Raw genomic sequence first — 13,322 nt, 5'->3', positions numbered from 1 at the left:
GCTCATAAATCATTACAAAAAAAAAACAGAACAATGTAAACAAACACAAATGTTAAATATGTTTGACAATTATGAAAAATACTGAAAAAAAATTATAAATTCAGCAAACAAAATTGTAAAATGCGGCATATAAAAATATATTTGTTAAAAATAGCAATGCGCATTGATAAAATGAAATCTGAGAAAACAAAAATATTAAAAGCAAACTAAAAACATATGCTAAGGCGTAAACTATATAAATATAAAGTACATTTACAAACATATATACAATTAGTAACAATTTAATACAGCAGTGTGCAAGTGTAACCTTAATTATAATTAAAATTAACAAAATGTCAACAAAAAAATATTTATTTAGTTTTCAGTGCGAAAAATAGTGGTGAAAAAATTATAATGAGTGAATTATTAATAAAAATTATAAAAGAAAAATATACAATGTTTTTTTATTTTAGGCACAAAGAAACGAGTTTTGGTTTTTTTTTTTGAAAATATATTTTATTTAATTTAACGCAAAAAACAAAGCTTCAACTTTGAGCAATCATTATGCTGTCAGTTTTTATTAATAAATATAAGCTATTTACACTATTCTCAACTAATTGCAAAACAAAACGTCAACAAAATCTTCTTAGTCCTCAACTATTATCCACTAAAAGTAATTTCAAAAGTGATATTTTTCCCCTTTTACGGATCATCATGCGGCAAATAATCGATATGCGACGATCCTTTTTCACGTGTTGTCCCTGAAAATGTGACACATCGTTGCCAGTATTTCATGCGTAAAGTTATAGCGTGAAGAGTGACTGTAATTAAAAAAAAAAAAAATTAAAGTATACGACAGTCGCTTCAATACACGCACACACCTCATTATGTACAAGGAGCGACGACGCAGCAACACATCAACATAAAAATTGTTTTCCAAAGTGGTTTCTGGACGATTGCGATATGCATCATCTGCATCCGCAGTATTTTCTGCTGATGTGCTGGCAACCTCCGACGCTTCCACTGCCTTGCCTTGTAGGTATTTACGCTCATCAACGCGCACCAAACGCATAACACTATCACTTAGTAAGCTAATGCCGGCTATTGTGTTGCCGCAATACTAAAATGTTAGAAAACTTTATTGTTAACTGAAGAAAATTCATATTCTATAACGTAGTCTAACAGTCATACCCTGGTGCTATCCACATGCGGCTTAATGACGCCCTCTGCAGCCAAATCCAGTATGTGTACATAAGGCATTATTGCACCATCGAAGGCAGTTTGACGCACTCGCTCGAGTACTGCGCGGTTGTGTGGATACCATTGTTTACGCTCCGTTTCGCGGAAGCCGTGTATAGCCTGTGTAAATAAATTTATTTTGTTAAAGCTTATTTTTCCTATTTGCTACACATTACATCGTCCCAGTGATCATATTCGTAATGCAGTCGCTTCATGTAAGGTTCAATTTCTTCCAGCAATTTGGTTTCTTCCTCGTTGGTTATGAAATCTGTATGCAAACGCAAATCTTTTATTAAAAGCTGTTGCTCCTCGGCCGGCCATTGTCCATGGAATTCAAAGTGCGTCAAGATATCTGAGTAGATAAGCGAATTATGGTTTTAATTATTGTTTTTAACAGCATGATTATACTCATGTAGGCATTACTTACCTTTGGATGAGGTTTTGTTTTGCTCTACCACCGGCTCTAGCGAACGACGTAAGCATTTTGTGTTGCTTATTTCCCTAATTTGTATAGCTCTGCTGTTTTTTAAACAAAGCAAAATATTTTTTGAACACTGTTGCAGTTGGCGCAAATTCATTTTATATTTTTAAGCCACAAATTGCTTTAAAATAAACTATTTACACTATTTTAGATTTTGCACAGTTTTGAATGCACTGTTGTTAACAGCTGTTAATTGTTTGATAAGACTTTAAAGGGTTGTCGAACCACAGACAATATTAAAATTTTAAGATTTTGTTTTCTGCCCAATACTCGATTCGCTCAAAATAATAATTTTTTCACTAATTTCTCTTTTATAAAAAATAGTGCAACCTATTTCGTTGTTAAATATTGACATTTTCACAAACTCTATTATTAATTTAATAATATTTCATTAAACCTGGCATGTCTACTAGCTATCGGCAACAAAAACAGTTCTCTCTGTTTATGTTATTCCTCTCTGTTTATGTTTTGGCTGTCAGAACTGTCTATTTAGATATCAGCTGTTGCAAGTTGGCGACTATTTTTAGTAACCATAACGAAAAAATACACAATTTTTTCGCTAAGCAATTAAAAATATATTTGCACTTTTCTACTTTTCTAAAGCAAGAAAAAAACGAAATAAGTTGTTTCGAATCAAAAAAAAATAATAATAAAGTGACGAAAAATTTACATAAAACATAAGCCACAAATGTAAACTGTTTTTTGTGTCGTGTCAATTGAGAGCCTACCCACCGAAAACCAAGCCAAAGCATAACACAAGATGCTACATTTACGCACAGGCAGCAGCCTAGCAATCAAAATACCCGAATGTTGGCGTTTCCAGCAGCTGCTGGCTACACGATCACCACTCTCCACCACCGTATGCACGCTCCAACAGCAAGCCGACTCAGGCGAACCGGCGCAAGCAAATGTGCTGCGAAAGCGTAAATTCAAGCCACACGAGCCGGATAGTGTTGCAGCCATGATCAAGCTGCCTGAACAGGCGCGTGTCGTTATATGTGGCGGCGGCACTGTGGGTGCATCGCTTGCCTACCACCTGGCCCTGCAGGGCTGGGGCAAAGACACCATACTCATTGAACAAGATAAAGTGGGTGGCGGCAATCCATGGGCCGCTAGCGGTTTGGCTGGTCGCTTCGAGCCTAGCTACACGGAATTGAAGCTGGCTGAATACTCCATTGACTTGATTAAATCGCTAACGGAACAGGGACTGTCCACGGGTTGGCAGCCAGTCGGTAGCTTGAATTTGGCACGCACTTTCGATCGTATGACCGCTTTCCATCGCATGCGCTCGCAAGGCCGTGCCTGGGGCATCAATTGTGAGATATTAACACCGGAACAATGTCAGGAACGCTGTCCCTTGATTAAGACAAGCGATCTAGCTGGTGGTCTGTGGATACCAGAAGATGGTGTATGTGATCCACATCAAGTTTGTCTCTCCTTCGCTGAGGAGGCACAACGTTTGGGCGTGCAAGTAGTGGAGCAATGTGCGGTACTGAAGATTAACAGTGCGCACGGTAAAGTCAGTCGCATTGAAACTACGGCAGGTGATGTATTGTGTGACTTCTTTGTCAATTGTACCGGTTTCTGGGCGCGCGGTGTGGGCACGCTATCGACGCCGCAAGTGAAAGTGCCGCTGAAAGCGGTGGAACATCACTACTTGCATACGAAACCGATAGAGGGACTCGATCCCATGACGCCGTTCGTGCGCGACTACGACGGTGGTGTATACTTCCGCGAGCGCAATGGGCGCATATTGGCAGGTGATGTTAAATAATAATAAAAATTTACTGAAGTATAATTTAACTTTGTTTTAGGCGGTTTTGAGCGCGAAGCGAAAATGCTCTACGAAGACGGCATTATACCGCTGTCGCAGGAAGAACGCGAGCTGCCGCCCGACTGGGATCACTTTCACAGCATGCTCGACGAGCTACTGCATCGCGTGCCAATGCTGAAGTCATCGCTACTCGATCGCCTAACAAACTCACTGGAAGCCTTTTCGCCCGATTGCAAATGGATTTTGGGTGAAGCGCCCGAAATACAAAATTACTATGTGTCGGCGGGCATGAAAACGATAGGCGTGTCGGCGGCAGGTGGCATTGGACGTGCGCTCGCCGATTTAATAACGAAGGGCACTACGTACTTGGATCTACATATATTGGATATCAGTCGCTTTTTGGGACTGCATAATAATCGTAAATTTCTGCGTGATCGCTGCAAAGAGGTGCCGGGCAAACACTTCGAAATCAATTATCCATTTCACGAATTCAAAACGGGACGCAATCTGCGCATGTCACCCATCTACCCGGCGCTTAAGGAAGCAGGTGCCGTTTTTGGCCAAACTATGGGTTATGAACGCCCCAACTATTTCGATCCGAATGACAAGAAAGGTGAGCGCGTAAGCGTGAAAATTAAAAAAATAACTAATTTTTTTATTTACTGCGCAGACGAGTTTGGCATAACACGCTTTCGTACCGCCGAAACGCATACTTTCGGCAAACCGCCATGGTTCGATCATGTCGCCAACGAGTACAATGCCTGCCGCGAGCGTATCGGCATCGCCGACTATAGTTCGTTTACCAAATATGATCTATGGTCGAAGGGACACGAAGTTGTCGAATTGCTGCAATATCTCTGTTCCAACGATGTCGATGTGCCGGTGGGTGCAATTATACACACGGGCATGCAGAACCATTTGGGTGGCTATGAGAATGACTGTTCAATAGCGCGGCTCTCAGAACGACAGTGAGTAACATTAGTAGTAGTAAGGTCGTGCATACCTTACTTAGAAACTAATTTTTCTATTTCTTTTAGCTATATGATGATAGCGCCGACGGTGCAGCAAACACGCTCCATCACCTGGATACGCAAACACATGCCAAATCATTTGCGATCTGGCGTTAATGTGGCCGATGTGACATCGATGTACACGGCAATTTGCATACTGGGCCCATATACACGCATTTTGCTCTCCGAATTGACTGATACAGACTTGACGCCAAAGAACTTCCCATTTTTCACTTACAAAGTGAGTACAGGGTGTTACTGAAATTTTATTTTTGCTAATTTTTTACGTTGCATTTAACGCAGGAACTTGATGTTGGCTTAGCTAACGGTATACGTGTGCTGAATATAACGCACACCGGCGAATTAGGTTATGTTTTGTATATACCCAATGAATTTGCGTTACACGTATACACGCGCCTGTATCAGGCTGGTCAGAAATTCGGCATACATCATGCGGGTAAGCAAAATTGTATTTAAATTTGTTATCACCAAACTAACGCATTGCCGCTAGGCTACTACGCCACGCGCACATTGCGCATTGAGAAATTCTACGCGTTCTGGGGTCAAGATTTGGACACGTTTACCACACCGCTGGAGTGCGGACGCAGCTGGCGCGTCAAATTGAATGTTTGTATTGCCTTTTTAAGTTTGAACGCGTTATATAAACTAACATTCTTTGCACACACAGAAACCGATAAATTTCATCGGACGCGATGCGCTGCTCAAACAACGCGAAGAGGGCGTCAAACGCATGTACGTGCAGCTGCTGCTTAACGATCACGATCACGAGATCGATTTATGGTGCTGGGGTGGCGAACCGATCTATCGTGATGGCAAATATGTTGGCATGACCACCACCACCGGTTACGGCTTCACATTCAAGAAGCAAGTTTGTCTCGGTTTTGTGCGCAATTTCGCCGAAGATGGCAGCGAGCTGCCAGTTACCAATGAATATATACTTTCTGGCCACTATGAAGTAGAAGTGGCGGGCATGCGTTTCGAGGCGAAGGTCAATTTACACTCACCCAATTTGCCAACGAAATTCCCCGACAAAGAGCGCGAGGCATATCACGCGACACGCGACAAGCAAGGTCAGGCCGATTTGCTATCCTACGAGACGAAGTATTGAGAAGTGCTTTTATGCACTTGCGGAGTCACTGCGTCTATAGACTTGAAGTTTGGATATTAATTTTTAGCATTGAAATTTTTTTAAGATTTCATTGGTTTTATTATAATAATTTTTTTTATTACCACATATATTGATTTAACTGTAAATGTTAAATTTTTTTGTTATTAGCTGACTTAGGCGCCATTAATGATATTATACGCGTAATTTAGTGTGTTCGACTTGTTATTATGCTTATTTTATTGATGTGCTTAATATGTTATTTGCATATACACATATAATTTTGTTTTTTTTTTTTTAATTTTAAAATATTTGTTGCATAATGACACTGATATTTGGAAATTACAAAAAAAAAACTCTAAAAATTAATGCAACGAACCAGCTACATACATACATACAAACATATAAACATACATATGTATATATTTGTTTTTTTTTAAATAAATTTTTGTGCAACTTAAGCATCATTGGTATCAAAAAAGTCTGAAAAGAACATTGCATTTATCAAAATTTATCAAAACAAAAAAATTGTATATGAAAAACTTAATTTAAAAAAATTTGTAAAAAATATTAATTTGTAAAAAACATTGTAACAAAAAATCAATTTTGTATAAAAAATTAATTTGAAAAAATTTTTATAAGAAATGAATTTGAAAAAATTTGCCTAAAAAATAATTTGTAAACATTTTACAACAAACAAGTATCTAACAGTGCATATTTGCTATAAACAAAAACATTGAAATCAATTATTATAAAGCAGTTAATTAATTTCAAAAATGTTGCCGCATTTTGCCAAATATGTATGTATATAACAGATGCTGTATATTTGTACATATGTATGTATGTATACCAAAAAAATCTTTTTTGTTGTAGAAACATACAACAAAGTGCGAAAAAGTTGTTACAGTAATCAAAATATAATCAAAATAAAAATATATATACATACATACATATACAATACCTCTATTAAATGTAAAAAAAATACTTAAAAATGTCGAATAACTTAGCTGAGCCAAGCTATAAGCATTGTACAAATTTGGTTTAGCAAAAAATTAAACTAAAAATGTTATTATAACTTAACTATTTGAAAATCCTTCCCTAGTTTATACATATTAATGCATTATTATTATAAAAATGTAAAACTTTACTTTATTTGTTCCTAACCTCACATATTTGCTCATATACAATTGTCAAAATAAATAAAAAAAATGTTTGTAGAAAAGTAAGAGCAGATTGTTGGATTTATAAAGGATATAAAACTAAATTTTTGTGGCTTAAAAAAACTACATACAAAGAAACGGAACCGTACGGTGTCGAACTAAAATTTTTAATTACATAGAAACATTTGTAATTACTTATAAGAGATCAGACGAGCACGAAAATGTTGTATACCTCTTGTATATGCTAAAATATATTTGTTGTTGCATAAATATGTAAATATTTAAGGTCACAAAAAGCCTGGGAAAAAGTTAGGTTAATCAATTCTTGATTAGTCAGGCATATATGTACATATATACATATGCATGCAGAAATGCAATAGCAGTTAACATTTTATGTATAACAGCACTACTACATGTTTGATCGTGTAGCTTGTTTATGTATAAATGCAGCATAGAGCTTTTACACAAATATCCTTGTGCCACAAGTGCCCCTGTCCTATTTCGATGTGTCACTGCAGCTGAGTTACACGCAGCAACAGCGGTGCATGCACCAAATATTGGTATACTAACAAGATATAGTAAAAACAACAACAATTTTGATATATGTATGCAGGAATAAATGAACTACGACATAGTGCTCGTCAGACCCGGAAAAATTCTCTATACCCAAAAGCAGCTGTGTATGTGCACAAAAACTGGCGCTCCCCCACCCAATTGGCAATGAGGCAGACAGGCAGGTCAACTAGCTACTTATATACACATACTATGTATATATATATGTAGTACATGTCATGTTCAGCGTGAGCACAGCGACCTGAAACCACATGCGTGCTACATGTACTACATGACTCAATTGTAAATAAACATTTACCTATTTGTTTATATTATGTAAAAGGCAAAGCAATGAAAACGCGCCAAAAATCCTGGGTGTAAGGCAAGTATGTAGCCATAAAAATATACACCTATTCATTTGTACTTACATGCATACTATATAAGGCACAAACGTTCCGTTGGGTGGTATACATGCTTGTGTTGTGCGTGCTGGAGCGCAGTTGCGCGCAGCAGAAGTAGTGGAGTACTGTCGGTTGAGGGCTTGGAAAGCCAACAATACGGCGCGGAAACGTTTGCCTATAAATAGAGTTGACTTTAAGGGAAGGCACGTAGGCAGCATCAAAGTTACATATATACGTACATTTGTAGCGCATACACACCCTCCAAGACTAATTTTAAATTCTTCTGCGCATAAAAAACACATTTGTATACAAATAAGTATGTATGTAACTATAAAAATCACTGTTTTGCAAAGAAAAAGCACTTTTTAAACAATTTTTTTAGAAATTTGCTAAAATGCACAGCATTTGAAATTTTGCGATCACCAAAAATTTATGTATACTATCGCTGCAGTGTTGTTGCAAAAGTTAGCGGTTTTGCATATTCGTACGGCGGAAGTGTTGCCAAACAGTTCCGGTGTTATTTGCTTTCAAAAACTGCATTAGCAACTTATAACTATTAAATAAGCTTAAATTACTACAGCGCAGCTTAGTTTAACTATAAATAATTGTTATTGTTGTAAATTTGTTGTATGTAGTGGAAATAATTTTGTATCTGCCACTACAGTTTGAAGTTTTAGCGGAAATGGAACCGGGTAGTTCCGGTACGCAAAGCAAGTAACCACTTATTTACCTGCATCAATGTGGCAACATCTGATCTTATTGAAAGTTGTTGACAAAAGCGATATGGTAACTAACTGAAATGTCAAATATAAAAGAGGAAGGAATTAACAAAATTAAATTGGTTTGCAAAATTCGAAATTTGAAATTTAAGAATTGAAATTAACAAATTCTAATTGGAAATGTAAAATGTCGAATTTAGGAATTGCATAAAAGCTATATTAATGAATTAGTGCACCATGAAAGTGGAATTGTAGATAATGAAAAATTTCATGTCTCAGATATGAAGCAGCTTGCTACCAAAGAAAGTACATATGTATGTATGTCAAGTGGAACTTCAAGAATTGGCTTTTTGAGAATGAACACTACCAATTAGCATTATGCAGCAACTGCAGCTTAATCTTTGTAGAATGCGTAATTATTTATATACACACTAGAATGGTAAGGAAAATTTTGGTTAGCAACTGAAATGTCGAAAATATGATCATGCGTTTGGGCCGCAACTACTAAGAGGACTAAGTGGAAAATATGCTTTATAAGGCAGGCAGGCAAGTAAAACTGACTTCGTGGTACAGCTAAGTCGTTAAATAAATATTAGAAAATATTTAGCTTATATGTAAGTATGTATGTATGTAGTTTAAAGAATATATTTTTTTTAGATTTTAGTTTTGGTGCCAATAATCTACAAAGAGGGTCTGTATACGAGCTTTTATGTACATTTGTATGTATGTATACGGCTTGCAAACAAGATCAACTGTTTCTAGGTTAGTTAAATTAACTCGATTTGAAATTTTGCATATGCTTTCAAATTCTTGTATGGAAACGTTTTATTTATGGTGGTTTTATAGTCTCGGTGCCACGGTAGATAATACTTTTCTTGTTTTAAAATAGGCACAATTGTGGATTTGTATAAACCTGTTATAATTTTTAATTATAAATTAAATATACATACATAATTTGTTTTGTGACAGATAATTTCTGATTTTCTAGTAGTGCAAATAAATACTAGCACATATGTACATATTTACAAGCTAAACTTTTAAGCTATATAAATACGTATTCGCATATAAATGTATTATTTATATACCTACATATATGTACATATATACATATATGTATGTGTGTGCATTTATGTACATAAATCCTAGAAAGTATCAGTGCACTTGTGTGCGTTTGAGCTCATAAACTGTCCCAGACCATGGCCAACTTTTTACGCGAACAAGTGGTGAAAATATGTCCATATACATACATATATGTACATATGTATGTATAAAGGACATGCGATCGATATTCCCAGCGCAGTCGAACGCAACGTATGCTGCAGAACAACAATAGCAACATAATAACAAGAACTGGCATGCAAAGATTTCTCTACTTGGCGTGTAAACCCGCCACCTTCGCCAAGCAACCCCCTCTCTCTCTTCAAGCAGCGCATGCGCCTCTTGCATAGGGCACTTCCGGTGCACGAATGGGGTTGCTAGCAGTGGGTGGCTTGGGTGAGTGCTTTTCATCGTATACATATATTTGTATGTTTTGGAGAATTTTCACGTACACAGCAACAACGAAATATCAGAATGGGAGCCGTAGACAATAGGTGTAGTAAAAAATAGTAAAATGCGAATGGAAGTATTGGCAGAAGGTGGAAGTTAACTTCCAATTCGTATACTAATTCATTATTTACTGGTTTTAAGGAAGTAGCTAATGCGAAAGAGGAGAGAAAAAGGTAAAGCCAGTTTTGTACAGTGGATAACAAAGCGTAGGGCCGCACAAATCTGTGTTAGAGTATGAGATTTTTTAAAATATATGCCTCTTAAAATATCTATGTAGGTCAATTTTGTGAAAAGAGGCCGAAAGGAATATATACTATATACCGCCAGCACAGCAGCGGTTTAGTCCAAAAGTCAAAATTCAGGTTCGTTCAATTGAATATTTGTACATAACCTAAACTGAGCATATAGTTTACGTTACTTAGGGACGTTTTCTAAATCTATGGTTAACAGACATCTGTCAGTTAAGTTCTGGTTAACTTAAACAAGAGTCCTTCTTTCGGTAGAGAACATTATTTTTATTTTCATCTGTCAGTTTGTATGGCAGCTACATATGTATATCCTATAGTGGTCCGATCTGTACAATTCGTTCGCAGATTGTAACGTTGCTTTGAACAGTAATAGCTGACAAATTTCGTGAAGATATCTTGGAAAATAGAAAAGTTTTCCATATAAGTTAAATTTATAAGTTTAATTTTGTTCGTTCAGTTTGTATGACAGCTATATGTTATAGTGGTTCAATTTGAACTATTTTTTCGAAAAATGTAGCTTTGTTTTCAATAATAATCTATGCCAAATTTTGTGAAGATATCGCGTCAAATAAAAAAGTTTTCCATACAAAAACTTAATTTTTATCAATCAGTTTATATGGCAGCTATACGCCATAGTGATCCGATATCGGCGGTCCGACAAATAAGGAGCTGCTTGGATAGGAAAGGAGGTGTGGAAATCTCAGAGACTAGTTCGCGTATATACTGAACTAATATAACCTATTCAGCGTATAAAAATATGTTTGTATGTATGTATTATTCTTTACTGTTATTTTATAATGTTTTCTAATTAACTACTCTCTTTCCAGATTGCTCAATGAACAGCAAATCGTTGCAAATGAAATTAATAATTAAAATTTTACAACAACAACGAACTGTTAAGTATGTATACAAATTAATATACAGAAAATATACAACAACTGCGCTGCGCCGTCAAATTGACTGCAGTCCAAGCTTTATTAGTTACTGTTGTTGCTTCACTAGTTGCAGCTACTTTCCCAAGCACGAAGTACTTTGCAGCAAATTGCATTGAAAAATATGTATAATTTACTCTTCACACGCCTCTCTCACCGCTCAGTGCTGCTGACATTCTAGGGTAGATGAACTTGTACTTGCCATTTGTGGGCTGGCAAGCTGGAATGGCAGCAGCAACAACTATTGCAACTACAATGCTGGCAAATGTTTGCGGTTATACGCAATTTTAACAACAACAAAAACATCAACTAGTATGAAATGCTTGCAATTCATTGCTGATTGTTTTTGCTCGTTCATGCGTGCTGCAACGCTCGCTCGCGCTCACTGCGTCAATTTTCTTTGCATTTCGCACGTTGTTGCTGACATGCTGCGCTGTGCAATGCATGCACATATGTATATACACATACAGACATGCATGGATAAGGGCTCATTTTGCAAGCAGCAACACTCTCACGCTCGTCATTTATGGCATAACACAACCACCGTTGACTCGATTTGCTTTTGCTTTTGTTTTTGTACATGCTCATTAAGGTTGGATGCATTGGACATGCCTTTTCTTTTGTGATTTTGTTATTTTTATTGCAAATGCAACGGTTAACTCGGCTTTCATGGCTTCACTTAATGCTTTGGCTTCGCTTAACAGTTATTTTTATAAGCTTGGCATGGAAAATTTCCATGGATTTGACATTTCAAATCGATGCTGTTGACAGCAAATGAGGAAATAACAGACAAATTTATTTTAAAATCTCAAAATGAAATTATTAAAGTACTTACGGAGGCTTTGAAACTTAACAAAGCAGAAGTAGATTACGCTTGGTAGTCGCAAGAGCCAAAGTGACTCAAAAACGGAGGGACTAGTTCGTTCGCACAGACTATAGTGGTATGATATTGGCGGTTCCGAGAAATAAGCAGCTAGAACCATGTCTTCGAAACCTATAAACATTTCTAATTGAATTGTGGAGAGAGACGTTAACAACAGAAAGAAATCTCAGGAGGTCTTTGTTAGAAAAAAACACAAGCTTTGAACATATTTTCGACAGAACGCAACAGCTGTTCGTTGACAACGTGAGATTGATAGAAGCTGTCAAAATTCATTTAGATTTCCAAAAGAATACGGTACAAAAGTCAGTCCAATTAAATCCAGATGCCTCAGTCCGCATTTTTTCATCCTCGGAATCTTGTGAGTTTTCTTAGATTCTTCGTTTACCAGTATATGGAGCTCTGCTTTGAGAACTGACGTTCATTCAAACGACATGGTCAACCCAATCGCTTTTGTTTCGAGAGCTTTATGACTTCCAGGTCCTTAATGAGTTCATAGAGCTTACGTTTTACCCTCATTGGTTCAAAAAACGGCAATGCTGTCACGTACAATGTTTCCAATCCACTAAAAATGTCGAATGACCTTGATGTGCTATTTGTTACTGGCAACTCACTTAAATTCCACCGGTTTTTAGGTTACATCATAGGGTTAGAATGGTTATGAGCCCCGTTTTGAAGTTATGTTTCCTTGTACAAAACGACAATATGGTCTCCAAGTACTTTTCAATCCATTAAAATATCGAATGACCTGGACTGAAAGAAATCCCACAAATTTTTAGGTGAGGTTCATTGGTAAGAAATGACATAATGTCCCCAATCGCTTTCGGTCCACGAAAACATTCAAGAACCTTGACGTGGGTTTTATGTTAAGTTCCATGGGAAAAAAACGTCAATGTGTCCCGGAACAGGTTTTAATCGGCTAAAATGTTGGATGACCTTGGCTCACTAGTTACTATCACAAACAACACCTGCTTTTATTTCTAGAAATTCCCCAAATTGCGCACGATTGACCAAATTAACGCTAATAACACCTCAGAGCCCCACACATATACATAAGTATGTATGTTTCTCATCTCATGCGCTGTTCGAAATTACAAATTCGTGCGTCCGCATCATTCACTCATGTATCATGTACATATGTACATACATATGTATATGAGTATTGGACTCTACCCGTTTGCACCTGTGCAAACACACAAAAATAAACACGATTAGGTACATGCATGATTGTAGACCTTGAATACGTAACGGCTTAATACTTAGCGCGCTATAT

General features: G+C 36.8%; 2 protein-coding genes across 2 annotated transcripts; one reads left to right on the top strand and one right to left on the bottom strand.

Annotated features, from left to right (window-relative positions):
* Nucleotides 1–529: 529 nt before the first annotated feature.
* Nucleotides 530–1,867, bottom strand: LOC126758288 (alpha-ketoglutarate-dependent dioxygenase alkB homolog 7, mitochondrial). The gene is made up of 5 exons (XM_050472504.1): nucleotides 1,646–1,867; nucleotides 1,395–1,570; nucleotides 1,171–1,338; nucleotides 861–1,099; nucleotides 530–800 (listed from the first exon to the last, which is right to left on the bottom strand). Exons 1-5 carry the CDS (start codon nucleotides 1,794–1,796, stop codon nucleotides 728–730), a joined length of 807 nt encoding a protein of 268 aa, XP_050328461.1. The 5' UTR covers nucleotides 1,797–1,867; the 3' UTR covers nucleotides 530–727.
* A 338-nt stretch (nucleotides 1,868–2,205) lies between these two features.
* On the top strand, nucleotides 2,206–7,039 carry LOC126758287 (pyruvate dehydrogenase phosphatase regulatory subunit, mitochondrial). The gene is made up of 7 exons (XM_050472503.1): nucleotides 2,206–3,459; nucleotides 3,514–4,086; nucleotides 4,144–4,441; nucleotides 4,511–4,724; nucleotides 4,787–4,940; nucleotides 4,995–5,110; nucleotides 5,172–7,039. The coding sequence occupies exons 1-7, from the start codon at nucleotides 2,460–2,462 to the stop codon at nucleotides 5,610–5,612; spliced, it is 2,796 nt and encodes a 931-aa protein (XP_050328460.1). The 5' UTR covers nucleotides 2,206–2,459; the 3' UTR covers nucleotides 5,613–7,039.
* The last annotated feature ends 6,283 nt before the right edge of the window (nucleotides 7,040–13,322 follow it).

The sequence above is a fragment of the Bactrocera neohumeralis genome, chromosome 5, assembly GCF_024586455.1.
Source record: "Bactrocera neohumeralis isolate Rockhampton chromosome 5, APGP_CSIRO_Bneo_wtdbg2-racon-allhic-juicebox.fasta_v2, whole genome shotgun sequence".
NCBI classification, from domain to species: domain Eukaryota; kingdom Metazoa; phylum Arthropoda; class Insecta; order Diptera; family Tephritidae; genus Bactrocera; species Bactrocera neohumeralis.
Note: the sequence above shows the minus strand (reverse complement) of the source record. Positions and strands in the feature narration are given on the sequence as shown.

Bases quoted from the DNA above. Each gene is read 5' to 3' on its own strand.
- LOC126758288 (XM_050472504.1), bottom strand. From the start codon at position 1,796: ATGAATTTGCGCCAACTGCAACAGTGTTCAAAAAATATTTTGCTTTGT. The intron at 1,339-1,394 runs GTAATGTGTAGC...TTATTTACACAG, and splicing joins AATATGATCACTGGGACGAT to GCTATACACGGCTTCCGCGA. The intron at 1,100-1,170 runs GTATGACTGTTA...CTAACATTTTAG, and splicing joins CGCATGTGGATAGCACCAGG to TATTGCGGCAACACAATAGC.
- LOC126758287 (XM_050472503.1), top strand. From the start codon at position 2,460: ATGCTACATTTACGCACAGGCAGCAGCCTAGCAATCAAAATACCCGAA. The intron at 4,725-4,786 runs GTGAGTACAGGG...CATTTAACGCAG, and splicing joins TCCCATTTTTCACTTACAAA to GAACTTGATGTTGGCTTAGC. The intron at 5,111-5,171 runs GTTTGTATTGCC...TTGCACACACAG, and splicing joins GCTGGCGCGTCAAATTGAAT to AAACCGATAAATTTCATCGG.